The sequence below is a fragment of the Trachemys scripta genome, chromosome 8 (assembly GCF_013100865.1).
Source record: "Trachemys scripta elegans isolate TJP31775 chromosome 8, CAS_Tse_1.0, whole genome shotgun sequence".
Lineage (NCBI taxonomy): Eukaryota > Metazoa > Chordata > Testudines > Emydidae > Trachemys > Trachemys scripta.
The window spans coordinates 16636026-16658507 of NC_048305.1; the positions used below are offsets into that span (position 1 = coordinate 16636026).

At 41.5% G+C, this 22482-nt stretch overlaps 1 protein-coding gene across 1 annotated transcript in view; it reads left to right on the top strand.

Moving 5' to 3' along the window:
• The first annotated feature begins 1252 nt into the window (after positions 1–1252).
• Positions 1253–22482, top strand: part of KCTD16 (potassium channel tetramerization domain containing 16) — a 172659-nt gene continuing 151429 nt past the window's right edge. The window contains exons 1-2 of the mRNA XM_034780325.1: positions 1253–1773; positions 2080–3217. Coding sequence (XP_034636216.1) covers positions 2386–3217 — 832 coding nt within the window. The 5' untranslated portion in view covers positions 1253–1773; positions 2080–2385. The remainder of the gene's footprint in view (positions 1774–2079; positions 3218–22482) is intronic.

Below are 22482 nucleotides of genomic sequence, written 5' to 3' on the forward strand. Positions count from 1 at the left end.
GCTCTCACCTGTGATGGTGTAAATAGGCATTAGCTCCACTGAAGTCAGTGGAGTCACACCATTGTGGGATTGTCATCAGCAAGGCAGGGGAAAGCAGCAAAGAGTCCTGTGGCACCTTATAGACTAACAGACGTATAGGAGCATGAGCTTTCGTGGGTGAATACATGCATCCGAAGAAGTGGGTATTCACCCCCGAAAGCTCATGCTCCTATACGTCTGTTAGTCTATAAGGTGCCACAGGACTCTTTGCTGCTTTCCCCTGCCTTGCTGATGACAATCCCACAATGGTGTGACTCCACTGACTTCAGTGGAGCTAATGCCTATTTACACCATCACAGGTGAGAGCAGAATAAGTCTTCAGCTGAATGGCACATGTTATATTTATCTCACTGCCTGAAGGTTTGCTCAAAACTATAATGGCCCAATAAAGCTGATGTACCAGTAAAATACAGCTTAATTAACACATATTAGCTAAATTGTTTTCAAACATTGCTCATTTTTACAACCTCACAAGCCCGTTAACAAAGTCCCCATGGTTATTTTAAACTCCTGTGTTAGAAATCCCCTACAAATTAGTTTAACTATGAAATTACAGTTCAATGGGGAAATTGTGCTTCTGTTCTGATTATTTTTTTAAAAACTTGCTTTTCTCTTGCCTATTCGACATTATTTTCATAATTGGTTCCAGTAAGGTCTGTGTCAGGGAATTGAAAGATGAATTAACCGACTGTGATAAAATATAGAAAAGTTCATTTTGAGTCTTTACACATTCAATCATTTTGCTCTATGTATCTGTGTGTCCCTGAGTAAAATCACATTTGGTTCTGTGCTGTATAGGTGGATGGATTTTTGTGCTGTAGGAGAAATGTATGTAATGCTAAAAGATTAATGGAAAAAAACCCTGTGCTTACAACAGGAAAGAACTTTATTTGAACTTAAAAAACAGAAATCTGCAAAAGAAGCAGCAATTGGAATCTCTCTGTCCACCCAGAGGTCAACCTTCCCTGGAGGAGCCTCTAGCTGCTTTGGGAATAGCTGTCTATGGCAGCACTGGGCAGTGCTGCTGCTTCTGTAACTTGTTAAAAAATAAAAAAAGGAAAATGAACCAGAAAGTCCCCCTCTAGGTTCTTCTGTTTTCTCAAAGCCATATTCCTTTAAGATGATGTAATAGTCATTTCCCTGGATGGTTTCTTCCCTGCACTGCTGAAACAACAGCATCTGAACTGCACTGGGAACTGTGGAACCACCCAGCTCAGCAGCGAGAGCAGCAGCTCGGGCAGCAAGAGCAGACCAAGCAGCTACCCTGGGCATCCTTTCAGACGGCTGCAGGCTTGTCTTCTCTTACCCTTGCTGGGAACATGGGAGCTTCTTTGTCCTTCCTGCCAGGCAGGATACCACTTTGGGAACCCACTGAAATATGCCAGTTCTTTTCTCAGATTCTGGGGTTTCTGCAAGTCATCTAAACCAAGGTCCTTTCTGAAACTCTCTTTCTTTTAAGGATCCTGATTGGGATTTGTTTTGTTTTTTTCCATCTCAGATATTGCTGTATAGATTGGTTTTTCATCGTTACCCATCCCGGTTAACTTTCCTGTGACTCAGTTTAACTCTTGAGATCTACATGGATGGCTATTCTTAAGAGCACTTTTCTTACCTTTTCTGTCCCTTTCTGGGGTTGGATTTGATATTAACGGACTCTGTGTAAGCCTGTGTGTGTTCTGATTGCTCTGAAAATTTTCTTTCCTTCACAAGAACTATACATTAACTGTAACCAAGGTAAGACTTGATGCTCTCTCATTCTCTCATCTGTAAAGGCTCTAAATTAGACACTTGTTTAAAGTTGAGGTATGTATTTTCTTGTTAACAAAATGTTGCCATATGTATCCCCTCCCCCAAACATGTTAATTATCGCTTGGGGAGAAAAAAAAAACTTGCCAAAAATTTTATTTAGCAAAAGATCTTGATTTTCTCTCCTGCAATCAGTACTAGAGGGGGCTTTGTGAACTGACCTATTTCCCTCTATTTTAACTTTTATGATGCTTAGGGAAATAATTGTCTTATTTTGTTTCCCCCCTTTAACAGACCTGTGAATAATCGTAGGCTGGGCTTGATCTTGATTTTTGGGACTTTGTTGGAAGATCCAATTGCATTTCATGAAGTTATTGCTCTCCATCCATTGTTTAGGTTTTAAGCTGCTTTGCCAGCTTCCGTGACATAGTCACTTCTGGACAATTCTGATTTTTTTAACAAACTAACTTTTTGTCCCCCCCCCTCATTTCTTAAATATTATGAGTCCTTTTGGGGGCCTGGTGGAGGAGCCTCATTCTACTCTTTGATGTGATTGATAGTCCTGCCATTCCGTGTGGCTGATTTTTGTTTTAAAATACAATGGCTTTGAGTGGAAACTGCAGGACTTACCTCCCTCCTAGAGAACAAGGGGCTGGTCTACATGCCTTCCCAGAGGTGGTGGAGCTAAACGTAGGTGGTCAAGTATACTTCACTCGCCATTCCACCTTGGTGGGCATCCCCCACTCCTTGCTGTGGAAAATGTTCACCCCCAAGAGAGACACAGCCAGTGATCTAGCTAAGGACTCCAAGGGAAGGTTCTTCATTGATAGAGATGGTTTCCTCTTCCGCTACATTCTGGACTATCTCAGGGACAAGCAAGTGGTCCTGCCTGATCACTTCCCAGAAAAGGGAAGGCTCAAAAGGGAAGCTGAATATTTTCAGCTCCCAGACTTGGTCAAACTCCTAACTCCTGATGATGTCAAGCAAAGCCCCGATGACTATTGCCACAGCGACTACGAGGAGGTCTCCCAAGGCAGTGACACAAGAATATGCCCCCCATCATCACTCTTACCTTCAGATCGAAAATGGGGTTTCATTACTATTGGGTACAGGGGGTCGTGCACCATGGGCAGAGAGAGCCAAGCTGATGCCAAGTTCAGGAGAGTCCCGAGGATTTTGGTTTGTGGAAGGATTGCTCTAGTCAAAGAGGTCTTTGGAGAAAGTTTGAATGAGAGTAGAGACCCAGATAGGGCACCGGAAAGATACACCTCCAGGTTCTATCTCAAGTTCAAGCACCTGGAGAGGGCTTTTGACATGTTGTCAGAATGTGGATTCCACATGGTGGCCTGCAATTCCTCAGTGACGGCTTCTTTTGTCAATCAGTACACAGATGATAAAGTCTGGTCCAGCTACACTGAATATGTCTTCTACCGTAAGTACAAGAGATTTGTAGGGAAAAAATAATTATCTGGTTAAAGCCTGTCTCATTTGGTGTGTATTTCATTTTCAGAGCACTAGCAGGTTTGATTTCATTGTCTCTGCAGCTGATGGAAGTTCTCTTCTGATAAAACAGAATCCAAGGGGATATGCTTTAGTATAAGCTTTTAAAATGTAAATTAACACTGAACTCAGTGGTGTGGTCTTGGCTAGGTGGCAGCACAGACTGCCAAAAGCACCTTTTCTTCCCCACAACTGAAAGGTGTTGCTATCCGAGGCTTTGTGAATCAGCCATTTGACTGCCTTACACATTTCCTGAGTACTCCCTGGATGTAATGTAAGCCTTGCAAACACACTGTAGATTTAATTACAGAAAATCTTCAAATGAGATTCAATATACAAAGGTAATAGATGTTTGACAATAGGCACAGTCAGCCAAGCCATCTGTCAACAAGGCTGACACGCACACATGTAGGGAAGTGGAAAAAATGCAGTCGTGCTGGCTCCTTTTCAACAGGGATCTTTTTCAGAACCAACTTATGGTCTTTAAAATGAGGATTCAGTGGATAGATAGGCAGGTGGCTACAGGCTGTTATGAAACACGTTATGAAAAGCAGATCCTTCCTAACTAGATGGATATGTCCTGCTAACGGGAATCACATCAGATCACATACTGTTGTACTAATTTTGATCTGATAGCTCTAGCAGGCTCATTAACTTCCTAAATTGATATTCAGCCAGGGACACTGTTACCAATGGTAACATTAGGGTAATTTTGATTCCATAATCCTGCATCAGAAAATCATTCCACAACTCTGGGACTTAAATATTCTAGGAGTGGGCTAGGCTATTTTACTTTTACTTCAATAAGGTAAAGGAGAGAATGTTTCCCTAGTCCCTGTGCACAAGTGGAGTTTATCATCTTTCGAAGATCATGTGTTGGGCAGAGGGATAGAAAGGTGAACAACAGCTACTTGTCTCACCTGCTACGTTGTATAACGATTGTAGTCAATATATCCCCAGTAACATGAAGAGTTGACTGTTTGTGTTGAAAGATGCCCAGAACTTGAGTAGTTTATTGACATGTAATAAACTACAGTGCAACACTCAGCTGAGTACCACCTAGTCCCATTACTGAGCTCAACAGGCAGCCCAAATCTGCTTATGTAATAGTGCTTAAGTTAGCTTGCCAAAAAAGCCTTCTGTATTTTTGATATGCATAGATTTATTGAAAATTAGTTTTATAGCAGGACTTCTTGGTAAAATACTTCAGAGGTCTTGGATCAGCTCAAAGTCAGGCGGGGCTGGAGGATGTATATTACTAGGTTTCTAATATTTGAAATCAATATCTGACATGAAGTTACAGTAGAATTAGTGTAATTCCAGAAATGCATGGTAGTAAATCATATTTAAATTTAAAAAAAAAAATCAGAAAAAGCTATACGCTTGCTGGAATTTTACCAACTATTTTAAAAACTGAAGCAGGACCCAAATAATGTTATGTTAATTAGCAAATAAAGATCATTGATATCTTATATTCATATTCTTCAGAGCTTTATCCTTCATAGGCTGTGCTAGGTATTGGCTATCTTTTTGTGAGTATTAGTGATGATGCTTAGATATCAAGGTGATAAGGGCTTTAGAAATATCTGAGAGCAAAAAGAGAGTGTGAGTGTGTGTAATGAGCCTGATCTAACTTTGCTTCCCTAGTCCATCCTAGGCCTGATCCAAACCTACTGAAATCCCTGGAAAAATCTCATTGAATTCAACAGGATTTGTGTCTGACCCTATCTGAACACACTTCCATTTTGTGGATGTTTGAAGTTCTAACCTCGATCCAGACCTAAATTTTTTTTAATGGTCCCTATCTGTATAATGGGCCAAACCGATGACCACGATGCAAACTCATCCTGCTCAATCTAGATCCAATTCAGACCGTTGTGACTAGTTTGTCTCCAGTTACTGTACCAATTGCCATTGTCGAATTGCAGGGATTTTACAGCTGCATGTTCATAATCTGGTGATGGGCAGAGCTAATGTAAGAACAGGGGCAATACATATAGATAATGTGTAGAGTGGAAAAAGCCCTTTTACATCTAATCTCCAAAAGTCATTTTTTGAAAGCTTTGAGGACCAGTAAAATTGACAGCTGGCTTTCTAGTGGGACATTACAACTTCTGTGCAGCTGCTTAGCCATAATTATTTAATTAGATGCTGCCAACTGTGCCTATATAAGCATTAATTAATCAAGCGGTTGTGCTCAGGTTAATGGGCCGAAACTATGGGAGGTGCTCTAAAGCAACTAGTTACTGTAGTTATGTGCTAAGATGTTCTTAGCAGAGCAGCTTAACTACCTCCTGTGAAAATGTAAAGCTCAGCTACTCCTCGGAGGTGGGGAATGGACGTGAAAGACGTTCATTTTTAAAAGAAAGAAGAATGGAGGGAAAAACCACGTTGGTCTCTGATGTATGTTCCATAGTTGGCATGCAGATAAAGAATATCCAGCATGTGGAAGTTAATCCATTTGAAAGTAATGAGGTGGACCAAAGACAAATATGCAAAGTGGAAGTTTTCCAGATAAGCTAATAGCTACAGATTGTGCAGTCAACAAAATGTAATGTTAATACTAAGGGACATGTATCCATATGTAGGTGCCATTGAGGCTAATGGGAGATTCATGTTCACTGTGGGTGAAATGTAACCAGAATTTCAGGGGCCACAGAAAGTATCCAACATGCAAACCTGCAGCTGTGTTGCTGAGAAGGGCTGCAGAGCAAGCACACAGAATGACTCTGCAACCTCCCTCCCCCTTGTGTGCAGTGCAGCTGGGCTCCACTCCAGTTTCAAATAGGCCAGTGCAAAGGGGAATTTGGAGACAGGCTATGTTTGTACAGTGGGTCCACAATTAACCCAATCCAGGGACTGCAGTATCTGTGTAGGGAGTATGCAATTCCTTCTCCGAGGTGGGACAGTAGTTGAGGACGAAGGATAGATTTCTTTTCTCCTACTCCATCCCCTAGTTTTCCTGTGCTAAGGCTGTTTAAGCAGAGTTTATATTGGCAAAGGGTGAATTTGATCCAGTGAGAAGAGTGTCAACCTTTGATGTGCTTTCTCTACTACTACTTTAAGTACAGATAGTCCTGAGTTAACACCTTACATCCAAACACCCTGATCTTTTAGTGTTCATCCTCTGCACTTGGATATTCCTTTTTGAAATGTTTTCAGTCTTTACCATAGACTGAACCAAAAGCTTGGGTTTGGATACCTCTTAAACTTTGGTGTGTTTTGACATCTGGAACTGGGTCAAAATTTTGTGGCTTGAGTCCCTCTAATTTTAAGGCAATGTCTACATACAGACTTCTCCCCTCTTATTTTAGGAGCAGATTACAAACTAAACCTTTCCACTTGATTCCAAAATTACACCCTTGCCAGAGCAGTTGGCATGGGTCTCATACAAAGATATCTATGAGTTCTTAAACCTGAAGTAGGAGAGAAAAGGTTGGAAAACTGAAAAGCCCCAGTTTTAAACATTAGCTCAGTGGCTCCCAATTTGTGTGTGTGCGTTTGTATAGCAGAGTGGTTCGGGGGTACAGGGCAGAGGACAATAGCAATGTGAATTGGGTTGGGGTAAGCTACAAGTATCCATTCTGCTCCCACTGCAAACAAGTCTGCTGCTGTAAGTAAAGTAGCAGGTGGTTTCTTTAAAGCCACTGGCACTTACCTTCTCTCTCTGCTTCTCAGTGGCCTCCCATGTAGCTGGCTTTGGGAGCAGCTCACATGCACATGGCTGCAAGTCTAGACTGTAGCCTGCCATTCTAAGCTCCTGTTCTCTCTTCTTCCAGCTCTCATTATAGCTGTGGGTAGCACCAAGTAATAACATGATACACACCCCAAACAACAGGTAGCTTTCTGTTGAGTTGGGGGAGCAGTGGAGAGTCACTAATGAAAAAGAAAAACACAAAAAACTGATAGGGAAAAGAAGAGAAAATACAGAAAAGAATTTGAGAGAGAGAGAGCAAATGAACAGACAGAAGGAGAGACAGTAACAACTATTCCAAAACGTGGTGGAAGGGGACTTGGTGGGGGTGCCCATCCTCCAATGTATTCTAATGATTTTCCAACAAGAAAAGGTTGGGGGAGCCACTGAACTAGATTAGATTATTGTCCACATAATGAGTGCAGAGATACATGCAAATAAATTATTCTTCAAGACATTTTCCAAAATCTAAGCTAGCATGAAAGTTACTTTTAAATTTGAGGAAATTATGCACATTTCCTTAAGCCTGGCCTTGAGTAGGCCACTTCATAGCCATGCACGCAGAGCATCTCAAGTAGCTGTAATGTTCAAAGGAAACTTTGAAACATCCATGGCAATATGACTGTAGGCAGAAAATTAATTGACAGGATTCTTGTTCCTTAAAAACATGCTCTGCTGCCACTCATTATGGCAAGAGTTGTAGACTTTGGCTAGGGTGACCAGACAGCAAATGTGAAAAATTGGGACGGGGTGGGGGGTAATAGGAGTCTATATAAGAAAAAGACCCCAAAATCGGGACTGTCCCTATAAAATCAGGACATCTGGTCACCCTAACTTTGGCCCCATTCTCACCTTATCCTTTTAACAAAATGATGTTTGTTGGGGTATTTTTCTACTTTGATGGTAGCTGTTTGGTTGTGGAGTATTCTCAAAAGAGATGGTTGTGGAGTATTCTCAAATTATCTTCAGTTTAATGATCATATCCTATTAAGTGAGGTTGGATGGGGGAAGAAGTAAAGTAATTGGTATCCACTTAGAATTTAGCTTGACGGCCTTTAACTGAAAGTGCAAATCTCACATATATAATTTGTATGGTATTCATATGGCATATTTTACCCGAGATTCATGTAACCAGCTGCAGCAGCAGGTCAGTATTTTCATGTGACTACAGCTGAAAGAACATTTAATTAGTGTGTGTGTACATACTATTAATAACTTGAGCCTCAAGGCAAAAGTTTGACAAACAAAATTCAATGCAAATATATTTTGAAATCCACAAAATATAAAACCACATGGATTAGGCATAGAAGAAAAGGCAATTACATTATCTTATCTGTCTGCCTCTTCAAATGGTTCTCTTTAGTATATTTTCTAGTATTTTCTTCAGTCTAATTTTAAATGTCTTGAGTGAAGAGGATCAAAAAGACCAGAAAAATAACAAAATGAAACCAGGCCCTGAGAATGTTCATCTTCAGTTCCTGCTGATGTGAGATGTTCAATGCCCCCATCCCCCGACTGTTGCCTTCAGTTCATCATCATCATCTGTGTTTCTTATTCTACTGCTGGGTGAAAAGCTTATTCTGCAGTGCTCCTTGTCCATCTTGCTGAATAAGAGGCTTGTCTGAAATCTCAGTAGGTTTCATTTCCGCACCTTGATGAGGGTGTGATTCTGTTATCCAGGTCTGTTTTCCTGCTTATGTTACCACCACCACCACATCAGGAGGTTTCAAGGGCCTTGCCCAGAGGCACGTGTCAAATTTGGGTGAAGGTCAAGTTGTGTCCAACTAGTTATCTAGACTGACTAGTGTGCTCTTCAGAATTTTACCATAGTAGAACAGTTTGGTTAGAGTCACCCCACTGATCAGAAGTTTGATTATTTAGATGTCGATACATAACCTGAATAATCTCATTATTCTAATCTGATTATAAACAAATTGACCTAAATATTTAGGTTCAGGTCTCATGTCAGCAGTTATGTGAAACAAACCCTTAAAAAGTGGTTTTGCTGGTTTTAAGGAGTCTAACTTCATTGTTTTGTCTTCATTCTACTCCAGTCTTATTGAACTATATATAGCTATTGTTGTTCAGGAGATTTAAAGCAGGAGATGGCACTATTGATGCAGCGGTGGGTGAAAGTAACATAAACGACTTACCAGTATGGGGGCACAGCTCCGGGCCCCTAGAAGGGGCGGGGCTGGGGTCAGCCTGCCCCAGCCAGCCCATCCGCGCTGCCTGTCTTGTGCCGCTCAGGGCTCTGGTGGCCATTTAAAGGGTCAGGGGCTCCGGCTGCTGCCGCAGTAGTGGCATCTGGCAGCCCCAGGCCCTTTTAAATCACTGGGCCCTGGGGCAGCTGCCTCTTTTGCCCCCCGTCAGCGGCCCTGCTGGTAGGGTCGCCAACAGGGGTAGGCAAAAGGGGCAGCAATATTAAAGCGCTGCCGCAGCGGCTGCGTACGGGCCGGTACCGGCAGCCAGTTCTTACCGGTTTGCTGTACTGGCCCATACTGGCCTACTTTCAACCCTCTATTGGTGCCTTTCTAGATACACAGTACTCACTGTGAGGAGTAGTTATCTTACATCTCACCTTGGATATTGCTCTATGTGGAGTTGCATGTTTAGTATAAATAAGTAGACCTATCATGTTGCTGTAATTAAAAATACCATTTAATTACTGGTCCAAAATTATTCCACATTGGGGAGTGTAATTTTTACTGACCTGCTTCAGTGTCAGGCTGATTTCTGGGTGGATTCACCACAAGCAAAGGCACTCAATATTGTTATCTAGCTCTCCATTGGGGAAGAAGAGCTCTGAGTTATAGTTAGGGCTTTACCAAATTCATGGCTGGGAAAAACTCATCACGGACCATGAAGTCTGGTCTCCCCTGTGAAATCTGGTCTTTTGTGTGCTTTTACCCTATACTATACAGATTTCATGGGGGAGACCGATGTTTCTCAAACTGGGGGTCCCGACCTAAAAGGGGGTTTGCAATGTTATTGTAGGGGGTCACAGTATTACAACCCTTACTTCTGCGCTGCTGCCTTCAGATCTGGGTGGCGGGAGAGTGGTGGCTGCTGGCTGAGGGCCCAGCTCTGAAGGCAGAAGCACAGAAGTAAGGGCATACCATTGCTATCCTTACTTCTGCACTGCTGCTGGTGGCGCTGCCTTCAGAGCTGGGTTCCTGGCTAGCAGCCGCCACTCTCTGGCCGCCCAGTTCTGAAGGCAGCGCCAGCGGCAGCAGCAGCGCAGAAGTAAGGTGACAGTACCTCATCCCCACCCTACAATAACCTTGCGACCTCCCCCCCAACCCATCTTTGGTTCAGAACCCCTACAGTCACAACACTGACATTTCAGATTTAAATAGCTGAGATCAGGAAATTTACAATTTTTAAAATCCTATGACTGAAATTGACCAAAATGGACTGTGAATTTGGTAGGGCCCTAGTTGTAGTTAGTACTCTTGTGGAGACCCACTGGCGGAGGCTGCATCCTTTTGCTGACTTTCTGCTGGTCACTCAAACCTTCTGTCACTTGGGCTCTCTAACTTTGAGTGGTAATTTGCCTGATTGTGTTGGGTCATATTGTGCTATCAGCTTTTAATTAGAATAGGCCAATGTTGAAATCTTAAAAGTAGATTCATAGATTCTAGGACTGGAAGGGACCTCGAGAGGTCATCGAGTCCAGTCCCCTGCCCGCATGGCAGGACCAAATACTGTCTAGACCATCCCTGATAGACATTTATCTAACCTACTCTTAAATATCTCCAGAGATGGAGATTCCACAACCTCCCTAGGCAATTTATTCCAGTGTTTAACCACCCTGACAGTTAGGAACTTTTTCCTAATGTCCAACCTAGACCTCCCTTGCTGCAGTTTAAACCCATTGCTTCTGGTAGGTGTCATGATCTCTATGGAAAAATCCCATAGAATTTAACAAAGGTAAACACAATAGGGTTGTATGGTAATGTAATTTTTCTAGAGACCTATAGAATTCAATAAAGGGTGATCACCTCTCTATAGGTATTTTATCCATCCTATAAAATGGGTATAGTTCTTTATGAATCCCTATAGGATGGTTTAAGGAACGTTTAAAAAGGTTATAATTCTCTAATAAATCCCTCAGGGGCTTTTCCTTGAAATGATGTGGTCCTTTCTAATCTGAAAAGGGACTATGTAAAAATGGCACCTTATGTAGTGCGACGGATCTGCTGTGTATTCCAGCTCACATTGGCTTACTTTAGTGACAAAACGTTTTTACTACTCTTTCCTTTTTGTTAGCACTGCAGATCCACAACAACTTGAGGGATGTGAGCTGAATTCTCTTCTGGCTTGGGTATCATCAACAGAAATGTTAACTAAACTTGAAGGACCTAATCCAAATACCAGTGAAGTTATTGGAAAGTCTCCTATTGAATTCAGTGGACTGTGGATCAAGCCCTATATGCAAAGCAAAATTTTGCCTTCAGTTATGCCTGCGAAGTCTATTTTCTGCAATGGGGTTAACAGGTATAATTGAGGACAGAATCTGATTTGCAGAATCTTTATTGTTGCTGCTCATGTTCAAGCCATAAATAATCTGGTTTGACTTCCAGTGCCCAGCTTGGGTTTACAGGGCTGGCAGTTAGAAAAACCCATCATTTTCACAGTAAACTAATTACATTTGATTGGGATGTCATTGAGAGGCACTAACCATGGGACCTCAGCAATGCCAGTTTCACAGATTCACTTTTGAGATTAGAATTGCATTTTTGTAATGTATATAATATATGTAATAGTTCTCTGGGGAGTTTTAGCACCAATCACCCTGGAAAAGACATGGAAAAAAGGAACCCTAACACCGAACTCTCTGAAGATACTGTGGGAGGAAAAATTCCAGTTGCTAGGATCCCTGAAGAGAAGAGAATTATAGAAATTAGAAATGGAAATGTTTGACAGTCATTTTATATGTTCCCTGAGGACCAGTTCAAAATTGTTCTCAACAGTCTGTTCTCTGGTGCTTTTTCCAGTCTGATGACTTCAGATTTTTTTAAAAAAGTTGGCTGGAGTGTAGCTGTGGTTCTTTAAGAGAGACTAACTAGGAAAGAATAAAAGAGCAAGAATGAGAGAGCACAGTGAAGCTACTTATTTTAATTGGATTTTAACAAACGTACGAAAATATCCAGACAAATGTTTCACTGTGGCAATTGTTTTTCAGTTATTCTGGAATGGTTGGAGTTTTTAGCAGCAGCATTTTCCTCTGTTTCTCATTTTTGCAGCTTTTCAAAGGCTAGGGTAATGTATGGCACACTTGGAACTAGAAGCACAATTTAAATTACATGTTCAGAATGAATTAGAGTAACCTTTTATGAATCTTACTGTAAAACGTATCCTCCTTGGTAAAGAAGGAAAATAGTTATTGAGTGGGTTAGAGTTGGTGGAATGATTTAAACTGTCTCTAAAATGAAGTGGGGAGTGAGTATGCCATGCTGAAGAACATTACATGAGTGATTTTTGTCTTATCGCTTTCAGAGGATGTGAACAAGTTAATATAGGCATAAAAATAAACAAAATTGAAGACAAATACTAAGCCATATCACGCTATCTATTTTAAGCAAATTTTCCTGTTAAAATCATATGCATTGTCAGTGTATTACACATGTAGTGAGCCATATTGTGCTATTATGACTCATTAAAAATAATCCTACTTAAAAATTGATGTCTCAATATGGCCCACTGTTTGCCTGATTTTTAGAGCTGCCGAGCCCCTTCCATTTCCCAATGAAATCAGAACACAAACTCTGTCAAGTAAAATGTAAATGTATAATAAGGAAGGCCAAGAAAGAATTTGAGGTGCCGCTTGCTAAAGATGCAAAAAATTAATAATAAACAGTTTTTTAAGTACATCAGAAGCAGGAAGTCTGCCAAAGAGGCAATGGGGCCACTAGATGACAAAGGTGTTAAAGGAGCACTCAAGGAAGACAAGGCTATTACAGAGATGCTAAATAAATAAGTTGGAAAATCATGGGAGACGGGAGAGATTCCAGAAGACTGGAAAAGGTCAAATATAGTGCCCATCTATAAAAAGGGAAATAAAAACAACCCAGGAAACTACAGACCAGTTAGTTTAACTTCTGTGCCAGGGAAGATAATGGAGCAAGTAATTAAGGAAATCATCTGCAAACACTTGGAACGTGGTAAGGTGATAGGGAACAGCCAGCATGGATTTGTAAAGAACAAATCATATCAAACCAATCTGATAGCTTTCTTCGATAGGATAACGAGTCTTGTGGATAAGGGAGAAGCTGTGGATGTGGTATACCTAGACTTTAGTAAGGCATTTGATACGGTCTCGCATGATATTCTTATCGATAAACTAGGCAAATACAATTTAGATGGGGCTACTATAAGGTGGGTGCATAACTGGCTGGATAACCATACTCAGAGAGTTGTTATTAATGGTTCCCAATCCTGCTGGAAAGGCATAACGAGTGGGGCTCCGCAGGGGTCTGTTTTGGGACCGGCTCTGTTCAATATCTTCATTAACGACTTAGATATTGGCATAGAAAGTACGCTTATTAAGTTTGCGGATGATACCAAACTGGGAGGGATTGCAACTGCTTTGGAGGACAGGGTCATAATTCAAAATGATCTGGACAAATTGGAGAAATGATCTGAGTTAAACAGGATGAAGTTTAACAAAGACAAATGCAAAGTGCTCCACTTAGGAAAAAAAATCAGTTTCACACATACAGAATGGGAAGAGACTGTCTAGGAAGGAGTACGGCAGAAAGGGATCTAGGGGTTATAGTGGACCACAAGCTAAATATGAGTCAACAGTGTGATGCTGTTGCAAAAAAAGCAAACATGATTCTGGGATGTATTAACAGGTGTGTTGTGAGCAAGACACGAGAAGTCATTCTTCCGCTCTACTCTGCTCTGGTTAGGCTGGAGTATTGTGTCCAGTTCTGGGCACCACATTTCAAGAAAGATGTGGAAAAATTGGAAAGGGTCCAGAGAAGAGCAACAAGAATGATTAAAGGTCTTGAGAACATGACCTATGAAGGAAGGCTGAAAGAATTGGGTTTGTTTGGTTTGGAAAAGAGAAGACTGAGAGGGGACATGATAGCAGTTTTCAGGTATCTAAAAGGGTGTCATAAGGAGGAGGGAGAAAACTTGTTCACCTTAGCCTCTAAGGATAGAACAAGAAGCAATGGGTTTAAACTGCAGCAAGGGAGGTCTAGGTTGGACATTAGGAAAAAGTTCCTAACTGTCAGGGTGGTTACACACTGGAATAAATTGCCTAGGGAGGTTGTGGAATCTCCATCTCTGGAGATATTTAAGAGTAGGTTAGATAAATGTTATCAGGGATGGTCTAGACAGTATTTGGTCCTGCCATGTGGGCAGGGGACCGGACTCGATGACTTCTCGAGGTCCCTTCCAGTCCTAGAATCTATGAATCTATGAATAAGTTCATGGCAGATAAGTCCATCAATAGCTATTAGCCCAGAGGGCCAGGGACCCAACCCTCTGCTCAGGGAGACCCTAAACCTCTGACTGCCAAAAGCTAGAAGTGGAAGACAGAGTTGGATCACTCCATAATTGCCCTGTTCTGTACATTCCCCCTGAAGCTCTGGGATGGACCACTGTAGGAGGCAGGATACTAGGCAAGGTGGACCTTTCTCTGACCCAATATGGCAGATCTTATGTTCTTATGTCCTTGGCATTAGCACAATGCATGCTATTGTTCTTGGTTTCCACAGGTAAGCTTGTTGTATTAGCCTTCTAATAATATTTTAAAAGATAACTAATAATCTGATGATGTGATAAACTTTTACCTTTTAATACCTAGTTATTGGCATTGTTGAGATGCCCGTATAAACTGTTCAGTTAGACAGAATGCAACCTCATTGACCACTTTTTATTGAATATCAGTCACGTACGTGCCTTTTCACGTGTAAGCCGAATGTTGATGTTGAACACTCTACAGCTGTAATAGACAAACAGGCTTAGGAAGCTGGTTCTTAAATTGGTAATATTAATAATTTTCTAGTGCTTTTTCAGAATCTTCTGGCAAAGTGATTAGCAATTTGTAGTGGCTCATTGATTAGCTGCTGCAGGCAGTCAAAAAAACTCTATAAAATAATGATAATAAAGAAAACCCTGGCCATCTTAGTTTCTAATCCATCCTAAAACCCCCTTATAAAAATGACCTTATTTAATGAACAGCTGAACACTGTGCTTCAGCTGATTACTGGAGTGTTCTGTTTGCTTCCTTTGGGCTCCTGAGACTACTGAAATACTGGTGCTGTGAGCATGGTCAGCACTTTGCTCTAGGTGTTGAGTGCCTAGATGATTTTTACATTGCTTGGTAGTGTCTCCTGGGAAGAAAATACTGTAATGTACCTGTTAGTTTTAAGAGCAAGAGGCTCTGCTGAAGTAATACCTAATGGCATCTTAGTGGTGTTCAGCAGAAAGGCAGGGGAAAGCCTTAGAATATCAGGGTTGGAAGGGACCTCAGGAGGTCATTTAGTCCAACCAGCTGCTCAAAGTAGGGCCAATCCACAACTATTTTTTTGCCCCAGATCTTTAAATGGCCTCTTCAAGGATTGAACTCATAACCCTGGGTTTAGCAGGCCAATGCTCAAGCCACTGAACTATCCCGCCTCCTGAATTCATCATACTATTTCAGTCCCCATTAAATGAAGTTTTCCCTAGAGTCAATATGTGAATTACTTCAGGCCTTGGCTACACTTACCAGCTAGTTCGACGGCTGGAAATCGAAGTTCTGGGTTCGACTTATCGCGTCTAGTCTGGACGCGATAAGTCGAACCCGGAAGTGCTTGCCGTCGACTGCGGTACTCCAGCTCGGCGAGAGGAGTACCGCGGAGTCGACGGGGGAGCCTGCCTGCCGCGTGTGGACCAAGGTAAGTTCGAACTAAGGTACTTCGACTTCAGCTACGTTATTCACGTAGCTGAAGTTGCGTACCTTAGTTCAAATTGGGGGGGGTAGTGTAGACCAAGCCTTAGTATACTAAGAGGCTTAAGAAACAATTGCTGTTTTTCATTTCCTCACCATTCCTATAACATCCTAAACTTTTGTTTTATTTATAAGTTGCAAACATTCTTGGAAATATCATTGGTGCTGTTTATTATAGAGGTTTAAAATGCCCCCTGGGCTGGTGCAACCCATTAGGCGACCTAGGCGGTCGCCTAGGGCGCTGCGATTTGGGGGGTGGTGACCGCGGCGGTATTTCCCTAGCGGGACCTTCCGCTGCCTCGGGGGAGGGGGGCATTTCGGGGCGGGACCTTCCACTGCCTAGAGTGGCGGAAAAGCTGGTGGCACTCCTGAATGCCCCTTTGAACTGGAGGCAAAATTATTGAATAGGGTTTGGTTTTGGTTTTGTAAATTTGGCAGCTCAGTGACTAGACAGTGGTTGTTAATTTCCTTTACTGTGCTTTCCAAACACTGCAACCAATTCACTTTACCAGCTCCCTTTTTATTATAAGTTCCCTTAACATATTGCTCCTCCCATTGAAACTACTTTTTGGAACCTCAGGAATAGTTTGAAGCCTGCTTTCCACATTCCAAATCCTCCCCACTCAAAAATCTAGCCCTTGTTTCCTCACCCATGTTGTAATCTGTAAACCTGCTCAGCCATGGTTCTGGCATGAAAGCTCTGGGCTTGATATGGAGGTTACATGCTTGACATGAAGATTTTGGGATGTAATTGTTATAGAGATCACATGCTGCATTTCAGGGATAATGTAATCTTGCAGTATGAGGGTGATCTAAATCTAAACACAGTTAGTTTGGGAATGGAGTTCTGAACTCTCTGAGATTCTAAACCTCTATCCAGATCCTGTAAACCTTATTCAGAGGAGCATTCCCAGTCTCTGCAAACCTTTGGGGGGAACCTTAGCCCCATTTCAAGTGAACATGGATTAAGTTTCCAGCACATTTCAGTTTATATTTTTATATCAAAGCCAAACCAAGTTGAAATAGAATAAATGAAACAGTGGTTTGACCGAGTTTTGCACTGAGTATTAAGTTTGTTCAAAGCCAAAATCTCAGAGCAAAATTTGATGAGTGAGGGATTTGCTGGGATAGAACCTGAAGAAGTTTTTGCATGTGCCCCTTTTAAGGGAACCTACTGAGTTCCTTTTAGCTCAGAGTTTAACTGATAATATAGGAAGGTTCAGATGTTTACTGCCAGATTTCCAAAGGTTGTCATGAGAGCTGCATTTGAAAGCATAGTTGGCTTTCTGCAGATGTATACTTTGTATACTCCTTTCAAAATATGATTAGTGATAATCAACCGAACTATGTGTAAAAATGCCCACATCTAACATGCATGCAAATTATTTTCCTTATTGAAGTTGGACAGATTTTTTTGTTTTAGGAACTGCATTAAAAAGGAGGCTTGGACTGTGAATAAAAAGATAAGATTGTAATTCTTGAAAAAGTTTAAAGACATGCTGAAAAATAGTTGCAAAAAATGCAAAAAAAAGTGAATTGTGATATGCACAATTACTACATTTGTACTGAGCCCATAAGGAAGAATTTGACAGGTTTGTGCTAATTCACAAGTACTTTGGCTTTATTTAGTTTACTTTCTAGTTTTTGAGGCAGTCTTCAATTCAAGTTGGGGAGTCCAAATGAATCAACAAACTTTAAAAAAACAAGTACTTTTGGAAACATGTGGGATGGGTGGCTAGTGCTGAATTATTATATCTCCTTCAATTTCATATGTTGCACCATAGCACTGGGGCATAATGTGCCACTGATTTTTCAGCAGAACTCCCTTTGAAATTTGTAATTTCCCAGGAAGTCAAAGGGGAATTCTGTTTCAGAATCAATGGCACAATAATAATAATACTTTGCATTTATATAGCGTTGTTCATCAAATGGTGTAGTATGTATGATTTTCTGGGCTTCATAGGTATCATTCATATTTTATGTAAAAACCCTTGGTACTCAGTAAATCAAATAATTACAGTAAGACAGAAATAAATTATATTTATAGCAACAATAAAAATATTTTCCCCCTCAATACAGTATACTTGTCCAAATCTCACTGTAATAGATACCATACATGTAGTACACCTCTACCTCGCTATAACGCTGTCCTCAGGAGCCAAATATCTTACCGCGTTATAGGTAAAACCGCGTCATATCGAACTTGCTTTGATTCACCGGAGTGCGCAGCCCTGTCCCTCCGGAGCACTGCTTTACCGCGTTATATCTGAATTCGTGTTATATCGGGTCGTGTTATAGCAGGGTAGAGGTGTATTTTTATTTAACATCTCTTCTTGCCCTTTCCCATCCAACTCTGTTCTTCAGCTTTCCACCAAATAGCTCACTGTCCCAGTAGTATACCTCTGGTGGTAGAGAGCTAATCTCCAACTAGTCTTAATTGGCATTGCTCCATTGACTTCAATGGAGCTGCAACAATATATAGCAGCTGAGGATCTGGCCAAGAGAATTTCTAAAGTATTTTATTACTGTACGTACTTATTGCTCTTATTGTCCTGTGACAACAGCAGCTGGCTTCTCAGCAAGCTCCTGGAACACTTGGCCTTTAGGTTTGTCAGAGCATTATTGTGCCCATTGCTTGACTAGACTCTTTCACTCTCTTGGACATTATTTGTCTTTAACCCGTTGAATATTCCATATATTTTTCAAGACTGTCCTGTACTTCCTCTGGAGCAGCAATGGTGCATCAAGACCATGTCTTCTAACCATAGGGCTATGCAATATCTCTTAGCAAATTACATTATGTTCATGCTACAGCAGCCATTAGACTAGATCTTCATTTATGTATTGAATTGTTACATTGTAATGGTATATAGGGATTTATTGTTATCATAATATGAATTTTATAATACCCATAGGGTGCTAGACACTTTAGAAAGATGTGAAGACAAGGTCCTTGCTCCAAAGAACCTATGATCTAAACAATGTTTGCTTATGTCCAGTACATTGATAATTTTCTAAGTAGCTCTGTACACTAGTCCAGGAATGCCCGCATATGTGAAGTACATATTTTGGACCTATGCTTAAGCATGTGTGCCTGTTTATTTCCCTGTCTGTGAGTTAGGTGTGAAAAACCCTTGATGCATGCAATCTGAATATGTATAACCCCAATGTGTGTGCATGCTCTGGGGGTTTTGCATGCCCATAGGTGTTTTAAAATGTGCATTATAGGCATGCAACTCTTCAAAAATATGGACTTAAGTTTCCACCGTGTATTAGGCATGAATAAGCAGGTTGTCTGCTCTGTATCAACAATATGCACATTCTGCCCAGTAACCTGCATCTGAGCCATTTCTTTGTGAACTCATGCCTTAGTGTTGCTTGATGAAATGCAGTTCAATCAAAACAACAGAACAGGCCCAGTAGATGCTGAAATATCTTGGCCCAGGCCAGGCTCATCATCTTTTCCTTGTCACACACACATCATGTTCTGATCATTCAGCATAGGTTGGTAAAACTAATGGGCAGTGGAGTTATAATAGTGATAAACTTCACCTGTTTGAAAAAAGTTAATTAGTTTGATGTTCCATAAAAATGATAATTTATAGAATAACCCTGAATTCTCACACAAGAAGCCATTCGTGATCTGACGCACCACTGCAATTAAACAGCCAATGTACAGGTGGTGGATGAAGTCCTCCAACACTTCTAGAACTTCAAGGAGCAACACTGATTGAAACTCAAGCAGAGAAATGTCCATGTTCCTCCTCTGAGGAGGTTGCTTAAACATGCAAATGCAGTAAGCCACATCTGAATCTAAACAAATGTATATACAAAGCAACCAGAAAATTCTTCAGAGCAAGAAAAACCAAGCTACCAAATAGATGGAACAGTTCTATTATGTATGACTTTGCAGACACTATGCAGATGCAAGAAACCTTTCTTTGTCTCTCTGGCATCCATGGCATAAATCTTTAAAAATTCTTTGTGTTGCAATCAGCAGGACCCTTGGCTGGGACTTTCACCACCAGCTGTCTAACTGTGTTCCCTTTCAAGTAAACTGTCATGTATCCTCTATAAACCATGGTGACATGGGAAAGTAAATCCAAGGGAAAGGGTGTTTAGGAAGCACTGTATCAATAGTCATATAAAAAAGTTCTAATATTTGAATGGTCATTTGATCACTTCCAGCCCTCTTCTGAACACTGGATCCAGAGTGTGACCAACTACATATGAGGAGCAAGAAGTCACCTGGAACAACTTCATGGGTGCTACGAAAGCCTTGAACTTTTGAGTCAAATCAGAAAAATCATTACCTGCATAGACAGACAGTGAAGTCAGCTAGAATCCCCAGTGCTACAAGTAGGGTTGTCCACTTTCTAATTGCTGAAAACTGGACCCTCCCATTGCCCCGCCTCTTCCCCTCTTGCTCCACCACCTGCCCTGCCCCTTCTCCCCTGAAGCCCTTTTCCGCCTCTTCCCTCCCTCTGTCGCTCACTGATGTCCCCCTTCCTCTTCCTCCTTGCTGAATCCTCTCCACCTCCCTCCCTGCCCCCAGCTGGGCTCCCTCTGCTCTGGGGCTAGGATGCAAGCTGCAGCCTGACAAGGAGCCTGCTACCTGCCCATGAGATGCAGGTAGGAAGCAGCCCCAACTGAGCAGGGGCTGGCGCGGGTTGATGCCCCCCCTCATCCCCCTGGCCTGGTGTCCGACACATCGGATCGGACAATGCCAGGTCCCCTTTTTGACCAGATTTGGTTAAAATGCAATTTTGTAGTAGATAACCTCCTACATTTGAGACTGTGTGCAAAATGCATAGCCATTGCTTCTCCCTGATTCACTCTTGGTTTGTGCTGAACTGAGGCCCGATTTTGGTCTTGCAATTTTGCTCATCAGGTGCTATAAACTTGCCATTTCTTTCCCCTACCACCAGCACAGGGACCATGGAAACTTCCATCCAGAAATATTAAAGTGCGTTAGAAATATTTATGAGTAAAGACTCATGCTCCCTCACTTCTTCCACCCACTGTAAGATAAGCAAGTTTTATCATCAGGTGATGGAACTGAAATATTGAGCTGTTAAGTGGCTTGCACAAGGTCACACAAGAAGTCCATGACAGTCTGATGGAATGGACATCTGTAACAGAATGGCTTGCCGTTGGGCTGGGGAGCCTGAGGCCAAGCCAACCCCGATTACAGAATGAGCTCCATCTGAGGGGAATCAGGCAATTTCCTATAAAGAGCAGGAGATGGCTGCAATAAAGAGGAAGCTCAGGAGTTTTAGTGAGACTGTAGAGAGTGAGAGATGCTTCTGCAGGGAAGACCCTGAGACCAAGGGAATTGCTCCAGTCATGAAGGACTGGGAGTAGCCTGCTATGGTAGAAAGGACTCTGACCTGAGCAGGGGAGTTTGGGCTGTTCTCAGTTGGAGGGAAAACTTCTATGTTTAGTTTTGAACTTGTTAATATATCCAACCCTAAGGAGGTGACTGATAGTGGAAAAACCCTGGGTGGAGTTTATTTGGGGATCCAGGAAGGGAAACTGAGGTGACGAGCTGTGTGTAGGGCTGCCCTGTGTCCACCAGGAGGCACTGCTGGCATCCACTTGTCTACAATATCTAGTGCCCTACCAAATTCAGGGTCCATTTTGGTCAATTGCACGGTCATAGGATTTAAAAAATAATAAATTTCATGATTTCAGCTATTTAAATCTGAAATTTCACGGTGTTGTAATTGTAGGGGTCCTGACCCAAAAAGGAGTTGTGTGTGTGGGGGCGGGGGGGGTCGCAAGGTTATTCTTTCTTCCCTCAAACTCAGGTCTTGGTCAGTAGAAACCTATTCTGCTTACCTTTAAATAGTCAGATAATGTTTAAATACGAGTTCTGATAAAAGATTTATTTCGGTAATGATTTTATGAGAGAAAATCATTTGCCAGGAAGGATCCTGTAGGTCAAGGCAAAAATCTAGGGATATTATTTACTGCAAAAAGGACTGAAAAGCTAACTTTTGGTTTAGCTGTGGAAAAACATACTGTAGGTCAATGGTTATCATCATTTCAATGGAATCTTGTGGGAGGAACCAGACCCGTCATCAATACTTCATTAGGTTTCCCCCAGTGAAATCTGCAATGTATGGGTTTTTTGCTAGGATCAATGCACCTGCTTCTCTGTTTGAGTGAATTTAACAATCAGGGAGCCTTACTCTGCTTACCACAGGCCTGAAAAAGGTGCTTCTGCTTTTAGAAATCAAACCTCTAAACATGCTTACATTTTCTCATGTTATCATAAAGACGGAGCATTTCGTGGCAAGGGTATTATTCTCTGTTAGGCACACTAGGACTTCCCTTTATGATAAAATAAATAAATAAATAAATAAATTCCATCCCAGAAAGGCTGAATTTGAATAATTTGAATGTAAAATGGAAACGGATATTAGTTTGTTTTTTTGTTTTACATGTGTTTAGATCTTTTGTTTGTGGGATGGATAATTAGTATAAGAACCCATTTTACTGTTCTAAGGTAAAGCAGAATTGCCCAGGTATGGAATTTTGCAGACCACTT